General features: G+C 33.9%; 1 protein-coding gene across 3 annotated transcripts in view; it reads right to left on the reverse strand.

The window, feature by feature from the left end:
- Positions 1 to 13620, reverse strand: part of SLCO3A1 (solute carrier organic anion transporter family member 3A1) — a 372919-nt gene that overhangs the window by 53464 nt on the left and 305835 nt on the right. For all 3 annotated transcript variants that reach the window (XM_051981051.1, XM_051981053.1, XM_051981052.1), the window contains exon 5: positions 6597 to 6761. In XM_051981051.1, the coding sequence (XP_051837011.1) occupies positions 6597 to 6761 (165 nt within the window). The remainder of the gene's footprint in view (positions 1 to 6596; positions 6762 to 13620) is intronic.

Below are 13620 nucleotides of genomic sequence, written 5' to 3' on the forward strand. Positions count from 1 at the left end.
CCATTGCCAGCCTATTCTGTTACCCTTTCTCTTATAGGTTTTTTAAAAAAATCTACATGGCATGATGCCACTGAGTTGATCATAGTAAAAAAAAATCCTTAAAAAGCAGTCACATTCTTGGACTGCTGAAAGAATTAGGATTCTTGGAACAGCTCTCTGTGGGTTAAAATAATTACCTTTTATGATGTTCTGATCACTGAAATTAGTAGCAAAAAGAGCAGGTGTTACATAGGGCTCAAGGACTTGAGATTCTTCTTTTGACCTTTCCTCCAGAATTCTATTGATTGATTTGGCAATATAAGAGCAAGGACCTATTGTGAAGCTACTCACAGCCTGAAGTGGAAGTGTCTCTTTCAAAGCAAGAATTCAAAGAAAAGAAGGGAAGAGACCAGGAGGTGATATACTATTTCTTCCTTTGTGCTTAGGGGCTCAAGTCTAATAATGTTAAAATACAGTGTTAGAAAACTCGACATTAAAGGAAAAGACACATTACACTTTCTCAGACAGATAGAAGAGGGCTAACTGTGTTTTGTGATTGCCTTTTTGAAGTGAGTCTCTTTAATTTGCCTTTGGTTTTCAAGGCATGAAGTTTATAAACATTCTGTATGATATTCTTAGATATTGTTTGGTTTATTATGATACACATTTATTATGATACAGACTGTTGAAAAAAAGACCATGAACTTTACTGAGAACTGTATCAAAATATTCTCTTAAAAACTGATCTGGGTATTACTTCTTAACCTTTCCCCAAATATCTATAATACTACTTCATATTATTTATCAATTTTATTTTCCACTATTCTTCATCATGGACACTCTACCCATGGACACTTCTCACTGTCTTCTACACAATCCATGTTCCTTCCCAGTTTTAGGGTTTTACCTGTCTTGGTAGGTATCCCTAACTGGAACACTTCTACCCTTCATCTCTGCCTATCCATATTTATTCTTGTTTTCAAGATCTGTAGTCCCACTTTCTCCATATGGGATTTTTATCCCTTCATTCATTCTGTCTTTCCTGACTGTTCAGTTCATATTGATCTCTACTATTTCTGAAACTACTGTTCCCCACTATCAATTAATTTTTATATCTAATTTAATTTTTTAAATTTCATTTTCCCCAGTTACACATAAAAGTTTTTTTTTTTTTTGTTAGGCATGTACATTCATTTTTTTTTTTTTTACTTATTTCTTTAAGAATCATATTGGGAGAGAAAAATTAGAACAAAAGAGAAAAACCATGAGAGAAAAAAAACAGAAGAAAAAGAAAAAAAAAGTGATCACAATACATATTAATTTACATTCATTCTCCACAGTTTTCTCTCTGGATGCAGATGGCATTTTCCACCCAAAGTTTATTGGGTGTGCCTTGGATAACTGAACAGCTGAGAAGAACCCAATCTATCATAGTGATCATTGCACAATATTGCTGTTACTGTGTACAATGTATTCCTGGTTCTGTTTATTTGGCTCAACATTAGATCATATAAATCTTTCCAGGCCTTTCTGAAATCAGCTTGTTCATTATTTTTATAGAAAAATAATATTCCATTACTTCCATATACCATAGCTTATTCATTCACTCCCCATTGATGGGCATCTACTTATTTTCCAATTCTTTGCCACCACAAAAAGAACTGCTACAAACATTTTTGTACATGTAGGTCCTTTTCCCTCTTTTATGATTTCTTTGGGATATAGATCATTAGTGGCACTATTGGATCAAAGGGTATGCACAGTTTGATAGCTCTTGGGCAAAGTTCCAAATTGCTTTCTAAAATGGTTGGATCATTTCATCATTCCACCAACAATGCATTAGTGTCCCAGTTTTCCCACACTTCCAACATTTATCAATATCTTTTCCTGTCATCTTAGTCAATTTGAGAGGTGTGAAGTGGTACCTCAGAGTTGTTTTAATCTGTGTATCTTTAATCAATAGTGATTTAGAATATTTTTTCATATGAGTATAGATGGCTTTAATTTTGTCATCTGAATTTTGTCTGTTCTTATTCTTTGACCATTTATCAATTGGAGAATGACTTGAATTCTTATAAATTTGACACAGTTCTTTATAGATTTTAGAAACAATGCCTTTGTCATAAATATTGGCTGTAAAAATTTTTTTCCCTTTGGGCTTCCCTTATTTTCTTGTTTGTATTGATTTTGATTGTACAAAATTTGTTTGTACAGAAATTTAAGTGTAATGTATGTTCTCTAGTTCTTATCTGACAATAAATTCCTCTCTTTTCCAAAGATCTGATTATTATGGGCCAGAACTTGAAACAAGGTGCTAAGGCAGTGGAATTGATAGAGACAATGATTATTTAGCATGGTATTTAACAGTTCTCTAGTTCAGTATATGTACTTAGAATTTACTATAATTCCACAAGAACACCTTTAAGAGAGAATATATAAGCTAGAAACCTCAACCAAAATTCAGTCGGAGAGATTCAGAAGCCAGAGCTCAAGCTCTCAGAACCAAAACTACAGAAGGCCTCTAAGAACTAACTAACCCGAGCCCCAGGAAAGGATTCCAGACTTGGAAAGAGACAGTAAAGGATTTGGACTTTAATCCCTGACTGCACTTGTGATTACTGAACTGAAACAAAGGCTGCCTCCAGACAAACCAAGAAAGACAACCCAGAAAGAGAATATTACATTTTAGAGAAGAATATTATGTCTGATAGGTAAACTATCTCTTGGTCTCCTAATCTGCTTAAAGTATCACTCTTAATGCCTAATCATGTACCTCTTTTGGTCTTATATTGTTATGGGGTGTGAGAGGTAGGTCTATGTCAAGTTTCTGACATATTATTCTCCAGTTTCCCAGCAATTTTTGTGAAATAGTGAATTCTTATCCCAGAAGCTGGAGTTTTGGGATTTATCAAATACTAGATTATTATAGTAATTGATTATTTTATTATGTATATTTTATTTTATTCCATTGATCCATCACTCTATTTCTTAGCTAGTACCATATATTTTTGATAACTAATGCTTTAATAATAAAGTTTTAGGTCTGATACTGGTAGGCCACTGTCCTTTGTATTTTCCCTCTCCCATTAATTTCCTTAATATTCTTGACCTTTTGTTCTTCTAGATGAATTTTGTCATTTTTTAGCTCTATAAACTTTTTTTTGCAATTTAATAAATATGAGACTTAAAAAGTAGATCAATTTAAGTAGAATTGACATTTTTATTTTATTATTTTGGCCTACCCATGAGCAACTGATATTTTTCCAAATGCTTAGATATGACTTTATTTGTGTGAAAAATGTTTTCAAATTGTGTTCATATAGCTTCTGGGTATGTCTTAGCAGGCAGACACTCAAGTATTTTACTTTGTCTATACTTATTTTAAATAGAATTTCTCTATTTCTTGCTACTGGGTTTTGTTAGTAACTTAGAAATACTAATGTTTTGTGTGGATTCATTTTATATTCTGGAATTTTGCTAAAGCTGTTAATTGTTTCAAGTAGGTTTTTGGATGATTTTCTAGGATTCTCTAAGTATACCACCATGTCATCTGCAAAGATAAATAGTTTTCTCCTCATTGCTATTCTAATTCTTTTAATTTCCTTTACTTATTGCTAAAACCCACATTTCTATTACAATATTGAATGATAGTAGTTATAAAGGGTATCTTTGTTTTACCTCTAATCTTACTGAGAATGCATTTAGCTACTCCCCATTACAAATAATGTTTGCTGATGGTTTTAGATAGAGGCTGCTTATTACTTCAAGGAAAACTCCTGTTATTCCTATGCTCTTAAGTGTTTTTAATAGAAATGGATACGATATTTTTCAAAAGCTTTTTCTGCATCTATTGAGATTGTCATATGATTTCTGTTAGTTTTGTTACTGATATGGACAATTATGCCAATAGTTTTCCTGGCACTGAAACAATTCTGCATTCCTGGTACAAATTCTACTTGATCATAGTGCATTATTACACTTATAAGTTGATGTAATCTCTTTGCTAATATTTTATTAATTTTTTTTGCATCAATATTCATTAGGGAAATTGGTCTGTAATTTTCTGTCTTTGTTTTCGTTCTTGGTTTAGGTATCAGTGCCACATTAGTGTCACAGAAGGAATTTGGCAGTACTCCTTTACCTATTTTTTAAAAAATAATTTACATAGTATTAGAATAAACTTTTATTTAAATGTTTGGTAGAATTCACTTGTAAATCCATTTGGCCCTGGAGATATTTTTCTTAGGGAGTTCATTGAAGGCTTGTTCAATTTTTTTTTCTGAAAAAGGACTATTTATGTAATTCATTTCCTTTTCTGTTAGCCTGGGCAATTTATATTTTTGTTAAAATTTATCTATTTCAGTAAGATTTTCAGATTTATTGGCACACAGTTGGACAATAATTAGTTAGCTCCTAATTATTGCTTTAATTTCTTCTTCATTAGTGGTAATTTCACCCTTTTTAATTTTTGATGTTGGCAATTTTTTTTTCCTTTCCTTTTTCTAATCAAATTAACCAAAGGCATCTATTTTATTGTTTTTTTTCCCATAAAACCAACTTTTAGTTTTACTAATTAGATCAATAGTTTTCTTAGTTTCAATTTTATTAATTTCTCCTTTGATTTTCAGAATTTCTAATTTGATATATAATTGGGGATTTTTAATATGTTCTTTTTCTAGATTATTTAATTGCATGCCCAATTCATTGGTCTCCTCTCTCTCTATTTTATTCATAACTTTGGCTGCATTCTATAAGTTTTGGTATATTGTCTCATTATTGTCATTCTCTTGGATGGTATTATTGATTGTTTCTACTATTTGATGTTTGACCTACTCATTCTTTAGAATTAGATTATTTAATGTCCAATCGGTTTTTAGAATATCTTTCCCTATTCCTTTATTGAATATAAATTTTATTGCATCAGATCTGAAAAGGAAGCATTTACTCTTTCTGCCTTACTACATTTGATTGTGAGGTTTTTATGCCCTAATACATAGTCATTTTTTGTGTAGGTGCCATTACTGTTGAGAAAAAGTTATATTCCTTTCTATCTCTGTTCAATTTTCTCCAGAGGTCTATCACATCTAAATTTTTGGTTTCTATTAACTTCCCTAATTTCCTCTTTATTTTGTGGTTAGATTTATCAAATTCTGAGAGGGGAGATTGAGGTCCGCCACTAGCGTAGTTTTGTTGTCAATTTCTTTTTGCAACTAACTTAACTTCTTTGAGATTTTAAATGCTGTACCACTTGGTGCATGTACATTTAGTATCAATACTATTTCATTGTCTACAATATCTTTAAACAAGATGTAGTTTCCTTCCTCATCTTTTTAAATTAGATTTATTTTAACTTTTGCTTTGTCTGAGATCACAATTGCTACCCCTAGTGCTCTTTCATTTATGTATTTATGTATTTATTTATTTATGCTTCTACTGAAGCATAATAAATTTTGCTCTAGCCTTTTAAACTTAATTTGTATGTATTTCTTTGTTTTAAATGTATTTCTTGCAAACAATATATTGTAGATTTCTGGTTAACTTAATTTGTTTAATGTTACTTTTCAGTGATTGTTCACTATCTTATAAGGCTAGGGAGATGGATAAAGACTAGATATGTAATATTATGAATTAGGGAACTTAGAAAACGAAAGTCCTTCCACCAAAGTATGTAGGCAACTAATAACCTTAGGGAGGAACCTACAGAGGAGGTATCAAAGATATGTGTAGTCACAATGCTCCTGAAACAGATTAATATGCAAATATGGAATATTTAACAAAATGAACAAAAATAAATAAAACATGTATGATATCACCTTTAAAAACTAAATCAATATGTAGACCAAAGGAATCCTTATGTATAGATTAGTGGCCCATGTTACAGTTGAATTTGACACCACTGACCCAAGCATTGAGAAAATAAGTGATTTCTCCAGGATGACAAGGACAGTATGTTTTAGAAAAGGGATTTAAATTCCATTTTTCCCCCTAGTTTCAGGCTAGCTTACTGTCTACTATCCCATAGATGAAGCTAGGTGGTACAGTGAATGGATAGAGTTCTAGACCTAACGTCATAAAGACCTTAGTTCAAGTCTGGCTTCAGACTCTTAACTAGCTTTGTGAACCTGGGTAAGTTACATAAATTGTGTTTGCTTAGTTTCCTCATCTGTAAAATGGGGATAATAATAGCACTTCCCTTCTAGGATTGTTATGAGGATCAAATGGGATAATAATTATAAAGTGCTTAGTATAGTGTCTTGGCCTCTTGTAGGGATTACATGCATACTAGCTATTATTATTTTAACATTCTCTAATTGCTTCAGATGCAATAGTCTTATCCCAAGAATAAGCTTTTGAAACTTTAAAAAAGTGCAGTAATGTAAGCTCTTTGAGAACAGGAGCTGTTTTCATTTTTATCCTTGTGTTCTCATGTCTAAGAGAGTACCTTAAAAGCATGCAAAAATATTTATTGAATTAAATTGCATCCATAATAAACATTGTTTAATTGTTGGATAGAATTGTCAAAGAATTCTCTCCGCTTCATGTTTATAATAGCTTTTCTAATCCTTGGAGGACTCAATAAACAGTCCTCCTAGCTTTAGGATGGGAGGGTCACTCACCCAGCAGCTGGTTGGCTGATGAAGTTGTGAGGTTGAACTGTTGTTCCAAGTACTTTCCCAGGAAAGCAGCAAAGCCAGCCACCACTGCAATCTCCATACAAGCTGCTAGGACGATGCAGGTGAACACGGGGTTAGACAATAGATGCTTTGTCACTTTAGGAATCACTGCAAGGAATATCAAAGCAAAGAATAAATATCAACCAACTAGCACAGATTGATTTTTTAAATCATGCTTCTTATTCGTATTATAGCTTATTGACAGTGACTGATGACTCATGTGGATTTCAAATCTGATTCATGGTGTTCCTCATGGGAAAAACCACATGAAAACATAAACAAACAAACAACACACCATTTTTCCCCCCTGAGCTCTCACCAGTGGTCAGGATTGGAGTTTATTTGTCAAAGTCAGCTAAGACACCCCATCAATATGATTGAAATGGGAGAAAATTGTGATTTTGTCTGTTGACATACTATGCTAGAATCTATGTTTAGGTTTTTGAGTGGCTCAAAATAAGTCACTGATGAATCCTTTAAAGATGTGTGGGGAAGATGGAGCAACCAAGAAACTAGCAGGCTCATTACAATTTCTTTCAAGACCCAAGGGAGAAGAAATAGCACTTTTAATATTAAAAAATTTTTTAATAAGTGGCTAGGATATCCAATGAAATATTGCCAAATAATCTATAGCAGAAAGTTCTATGTGATTAGGCTTGGAGGAAGGAGATTAGTAAATCCAGCAGAAGGAGAGTGAGCAGATGACAGATAGCCTATTCCTCCTGAAGCCTCTCTGATTCTGTGTTCCTAGTTTCCCTCTTCCCCTTTCATCTGGTCAGTTGGTTTGGTCTGAGTGTTTCTAAGTGTCAGACCATGTAACTGTATGAAAAGAACTCTAATATCTTTGGAGTCCAAATACCTTGCCTTGAATCTTGACACTTGCAATCACTAGCAATGTTTCCATGGAAAAGTCATTTCACCTCTCTGGTTTCCTTGTCTGAAAAATGGGGATAAAACACAATCTACCTCACAGGGTAGTTGTGAGAGAGGTGCTTCGTGAGTCTTATAGTACTATACTAATGCAAGCTCTTGTTATTGTTTATCACTCTTAGCCTCAGCTATTGCTGTATGTAATCCTGAGATCAAGAGGTATAGTCATCTGAATATATTTCATGGCAGCAAATCTTTGTCTTTCAAAGATGGATTTAATTTTTGGAAATAGACAAAAGTAACTTGAAGTCTGGTAAAATGAGGTAGATAATAAAGTGGCAACACCAATTTTGCTAGGCAACTAGATATGAAGATGAGGTAATGAGACTGCAATTGAGAAAAAGCTGGACTGGGAACTAGGAGGCATGTTTTGTTAGTAAGAAGCTTTATGACCTTAGCCAAATAACTAGATCTCTTCGAGTTTGCTTAGTCCTGGAGAGAAGAACTAGGAATAATGGGTAAAAGTTACAGGAAGTCTTATTTTGACTTGGTATTAGGAAAAAATTCCTAATAACAAGAATTGTCTGATAATGAAATGAACTGCTTTAGGAAATAATTTCTTTTTGGTAGAGATATTTGCTTGTATGACTGATAGTTCAGGATGCCAGAGGATTCATGTACTGGGTAAGGATTGGACAAAATGATCTTTGAGTTTCCTTTTGACTCTGGGATTCTATGATCCCTCATCTGTGAAATGAGCAGTTTGAACAAGATGAGAGGCAGCATAGTGTAGAGGAAAGAGTACTTGATTTGAAGTCAAATCCTGGCTTTGACACTTTAATACTTTTGTGACATTCAGCAAGTCACTTAGCCTCTGGGTCTCAGCTTTCTCATCTGTAAAATGAGGGGACTAGATTAAACTTTGAGGTTTCAGCTCTAAATTTTTGATCCTATAAGTTCTAAGGTACATCGTGATAGCTGACATTTAGGTAGAACTTTTAGGTTTACAAAAAGGTTTGCAGATATATTGACTTACAATAATTGTGTGAAATAGATACTTTAGGTATCATTACATCCATTTTATCTATCTATCTATCTGTCTGTCTGTCTATCTACTATCTATTTATTTTTTAAAGATTTAAAAAAAGTATACTTCAACTTGTATTCAGACATAATCAATTCTTTCTCTGAATATGGATAGTATTTTGCCTTGAATCATTGTCATTATACCCATTTTAGGAATTAGGAAATTGAGCCATAGAGAAATTGTCCATAATCACACAATTAGTCAATGTCAGAGGTAGGATAAACATATAGGTCATTCCTAACTTAAAGTACAGCCCTATTGTTACTATACTACTCAGGTTTTTTTTTTATTTGACTTATAAATTATCCCTGAAATTTTAAGTTTGTTAGCTCCCAGAGTGGAGTTCCACAATGATTTCAGCATCATCAGAATGTGTGTGGACAAACACTTATAGAATCATAAATTGTGAGCTGGAAAGGATGGCAGAGGCTATCCAGTCTATCCTTATTTTAAAGATAAGAAAACTGAGAACCAGAGAGATCAAATAACTTAGCAAGTGTCAACAGGTATCTAGTAGTAAAGCCAGAATGTGACCCAGGGACTTTTGGATCCAAATTCACCATCTTGTCTACTGTGTGATCTTCTAAGAGACAATGCTAGATTCAAGTATAAAAAATCCTAATATTAAAAAAAATCATCTAAAATCTTCCTTTGGAAACGTTAATTGTGGGTTCCATTTGTTTGTTTGTTTTTCCATTGGAATTCTAAGGATCAGTGTGACAGCTCAGCTCACCACTTTCAGTACCCACTGAGATGAATGAAGCTCTGTCTTCCCATGTTGGGGCAGGACCCTCAGCCTCTGACCATGTTTCTGACATGGAAATGGACCCAGAGTAGGAGCCCCAGACTTCTACCTTCCTGTTCACTGCAAGTAGCCCTTTGTTCTTTGACTAAAGACATCAGGATTAGGGGTTGGGCGGGGGAGAAGAGAACTAGCTTTAAAAAAGGAAAAACTGGTTAATGCATGAAATGTTATATTTTTCTACTTCAGCAAGCATTTTAATTATGCCAGAGATAGTTCCACTTCAGCAGGAAGGATTCTTCACCAAGGCAGGAGCCTGCCTGCTTTTGTCTTAATACCTGGTGACTAATTTCTCACTGAATTAGATGTGAAAATCATTGTTTGAGAATCACCCGATTGAAAGGTGGAGGGAAACCTCACTGGGCCTTGTTTGCATTAAAGATTTTTTTTTTTTTCTTTTCTATTAAGCATATGACAGATTGCTCCAGTTCTTGCCTCTGTTTTCCTCCCAGAATTCTCTTTTCTTTTCCATGTTTAATTGCACCAACTTACAGCAGTCTTAATAGATGATGCTTTTTAAAAGGCTCAGCCTGGCCTTTCTGGGTCCCATTTGAAAAGGGTTGTAATTATCTTGATCCTAGGGCTATCCCAGTGTTTCCAGCTCTTTCATCCAAAAGGATTTTCAAAGCTCATAAAATTCTGATTTCCTAAGGATATAGAAGGCATAATGAGGCAACAGAATACAGAGTGGCCTAAAGAAACAGAGAACAGCAAAGCAGCCTCCTACCAGGACTCCTGACCACCTGCTGCCTTTCTCAGTCATACCTCCTACCTACTGATTCACACTTAGAAGTTGAAGAGTGGAGGACCCTGGAGGGAGGAGGGGAAAAGGATCAATTACAATTTAGCAGCCAGCTAGACTACCAAGCTCAGAAAAAGGTTTTTAAGATATATTCTTAAGGAACATACAATCAAAGCACCAGCTGGGCAACTTTGCTGAGACTGAGTAGTATAAGGTATAAAAAGAGAACAGGAAAAACTGAAATGGCTTTAGGGAAAATGATTAACCACCACCACTACTACCATCATCCATTATCTCTACTTTTAAAATGTACAGCTTTTAAAACAACGATTTCTTTTGGATTTTCAGTCTTCATTAAAGCAGAAAGTTCTGGTGGAGGTACTCTCTAAATGTATTTTTTCTAACTCAGAGATCAAACAGCAAGATATTTCACATGATGGTATATTCAGATGAAACTTGATATCCTTTGTAAGAATCTCGTGCCTAAGGTGTTAAGAAGTTACTGAAGGCAATCTAGAACTATGCCCAAAGGACTATAAAACTGTGCATACCCTTTGACCCAGAAGTGCCATACTGGGTCTGTATTCCAAGGAAATCATAAAGGAGGCAAAAGGACCCACCTAGGCAAAAATGTTTGTGATGGCAAAGAACTGGAAAATAAATTGATGCCCATCAACTGGGGAATGGCTGAATAAACTGTGGTATAGGGAGATAATGAAATATTATTCTTCTATAAAAAATGATGAGCAAGTTGATTTTAGAAAGATTTGAAAAGATTGACATGAACTGAAACTGAGTGAAACAAGCAGAACCAGGAATACATTGCAGAGGATAATGGCAAGAATGTATGATGATGTGATTTCTCTCTCTTTCTCTCTTTCACTCCCTCCCTCCTCCTTCCTTCCCATCTTCCTTCCTTCCTCCTCCTCCTTCTTCCTCTTGTTCTCAACCTCCTCCTCTTCCTTCTTCTACTTCTTCTTCTTCATTGGGAATAGGATGGACTTTATATTTTTTATTTTATCATCATGAAAATTCTTCCATCTTCCACAAGGCAAGTATTGGTATATTAGAGATATAAGACAAAAATGAGACATTAGGGAGGAAGGCCCACTTCTTACTTTCATCAGGAATGGATTAAATAGACAATATATCTATCTCTATATCAATATATACCATGAAAAGTATAATGTCCTCCAAAATCTATAAAGAAATAAGGGGGAAAGGATGATGGATGGGGAAGCAAAGGGTGAGGGAAGAAGACAAGGGAAGGATCCATGAGTGGGAGAAGGTAAATAATAGCAAGGCAAGTTAAGGAGCAGAATTAAAGCAAAGAGTCAGCAGGCACAGGAAAGATATTGTGTATATGAGGAGGGGGAGTGTGTGTATATGTATGTATGTGTACATACATATGTATACATATACATATGTATGTATAGATAGGTATATATTTACATATGTATACATAAATATATCCTTTCTTGAGTATAGCCTGCTTGGTGATGGGGAGGATGAAAAGGGGAAAAAAATAAAGCAAAAAAAAAAGGTGCATAGCAAAAAACAATTTACAAAGAAATAAAGAAAAGATGGACACTCATAATTTCTTCATATATATGTATATATATATATATATATATATATATACATTTATATATGCTTTCTTGAACTTGTAATTTATTATCTATTTTGAATCCTCTCTGATGTTCTGCAGGGCAGATGACAAAGTTCTCTTTTGTTTTGTTTTATTTTGTTTTGCATTCCTTTTCTATTTTTCTTTTTGTCTTATTGATTTTTAAAAATAAAATAAAGAAAGAAAAAAGAAAAAATAGATTTATTGATATATTTCCCAATATATTCTTCCCTTCTCTTCATAGAGAACTAACACATAGAAAACAAAATTCATGTTATGTTTAATACCTATGGACCTCTATTTCTGCTGATTGCTTTTTTCTTCTACTTAAGAAAAAATCCTATTATTAAAATGGATCTGTGAAAGAGAAGAAGGGAGGGATATGTTGGGAAAGATGGATGCTTTAAAATAAAATATCTCAAATCTATTTTTAAAAATTAAAAAAAAGATCCACTCTTTCTTCAACTTTCTTTGTTAATGACTGTCTAATAATGGACACTGAAACACACTCTGCTTTCTTATTTTTAAGTTAATTGTGATTTTTGCTTCCAACACCAGAGGTTAGCTAGGTATAAACACATTTAAATTAAGACGGAAAATCTATTGTGATTGTACTAACAACTTTTTATCTTAAATAGAAACCAGAATAAGGGACAGAAGGGCCATTAAACTGTCCTTAGTTCAAAAATTGAGCTAAAGATAACAGGATGTGACTGATTAAATCTTTGGAGAGAAAGAATTCAGGGAGTATTGGTGGCCCCTGACATAAAGAATCACACCCTGAATCATACCATTCCTCAACCTTCAGGAAATAAGAAAAGCCCCCAAATAAAGTGTGGAAGAAGGAAAAGAAAAGTTATAAATACCTGCTAGCCAACTATGAACCTTACAGACATACTTACACCCCATAGGTGATATATTATGATAAGGATTGGATATTTAATTTCATGGATTTAGGGATAATTTAGAGTGGCATCTTCATTACAATTTATAGTTTTCCAGAATACAAGGAGGTTAAATAACTTGCACAAGTTAATTATTCACATAACTGGTTCATATAGCCAATAGGTATCAGAGGCAAGACTTAAGTTCAGTTTTCCTGGCTCTGGGACTGACTTTTTAACTCTTTAGTGGCTATGATCCTAGTAATAGTTCCTGTGTGCTACCTTATTGTCATCTGCAACCCACATCCTGGACTGAGCCACCTGGGGAGTAAAAACATTTTCCTCAATCATACTGGTGCCTCTGTCATAGTCTTCCCAAACTGCTTTCCTCAAATTCTAAATCTTATCTGATGTGTCCTTCATTCTTTATTCCCCTCTCACAAATTCCTTTTTCTTTTTTGTCCAAAGCACTACCCCGCCTTAATCTTCAGGAGACAAATCTTTACCACATACATCCAAATACTTTGATTGGCTAGAGGATTTTATGAAACCCAGGCTAATTGAAAATATACTGTTCACTTAAAAAAAAAAAAGACTCAAAACAATCACAATGGCACTCAACATGGAACCTTTAAGCTTTCTAATCTTTAAGGTCTTTCAGCATTTTGCACAGAAATTTTCTTCTTATTTTCAACAACTACAAAAATTACTTTTAGCTCTGAAAAAGACAATCTGGATATTTTTGGAGAGTAAATAGGCACCTCTTATGGTGATAAGAGCTTACGAGGGATGGCAAGAGGGCTGATCATATCAGGTGATAGAGATGAGCAATCACATAGGAACAAAATACAAATAAATAGTGGTAAATATTACACACATTTTGCTGTTATTGTTCAGTCATGTCTGACTCTTCCTGATCCTATTTTCTTTCTTTCTTTTTTCTTTTTGGCAAAGA

The sequence above is a fragment of the Antechinus flavipes genome, chromosome 2 (assembly GCF_016432865.1).
Source record: "Antechinus flavipes isolate AdamAnt ecotype Samford, QLD, Australia chromosome 2, AdamAnt_v2, whole genome shotgun sequence".
In the NCBI taxonomy this organism is placed as follows: Eukaryota; Metazoa; Chordata; class Mammalia; order Dasyuromorphia; family Dasyuridae; genus Antechinus; species Antechinus flavipes.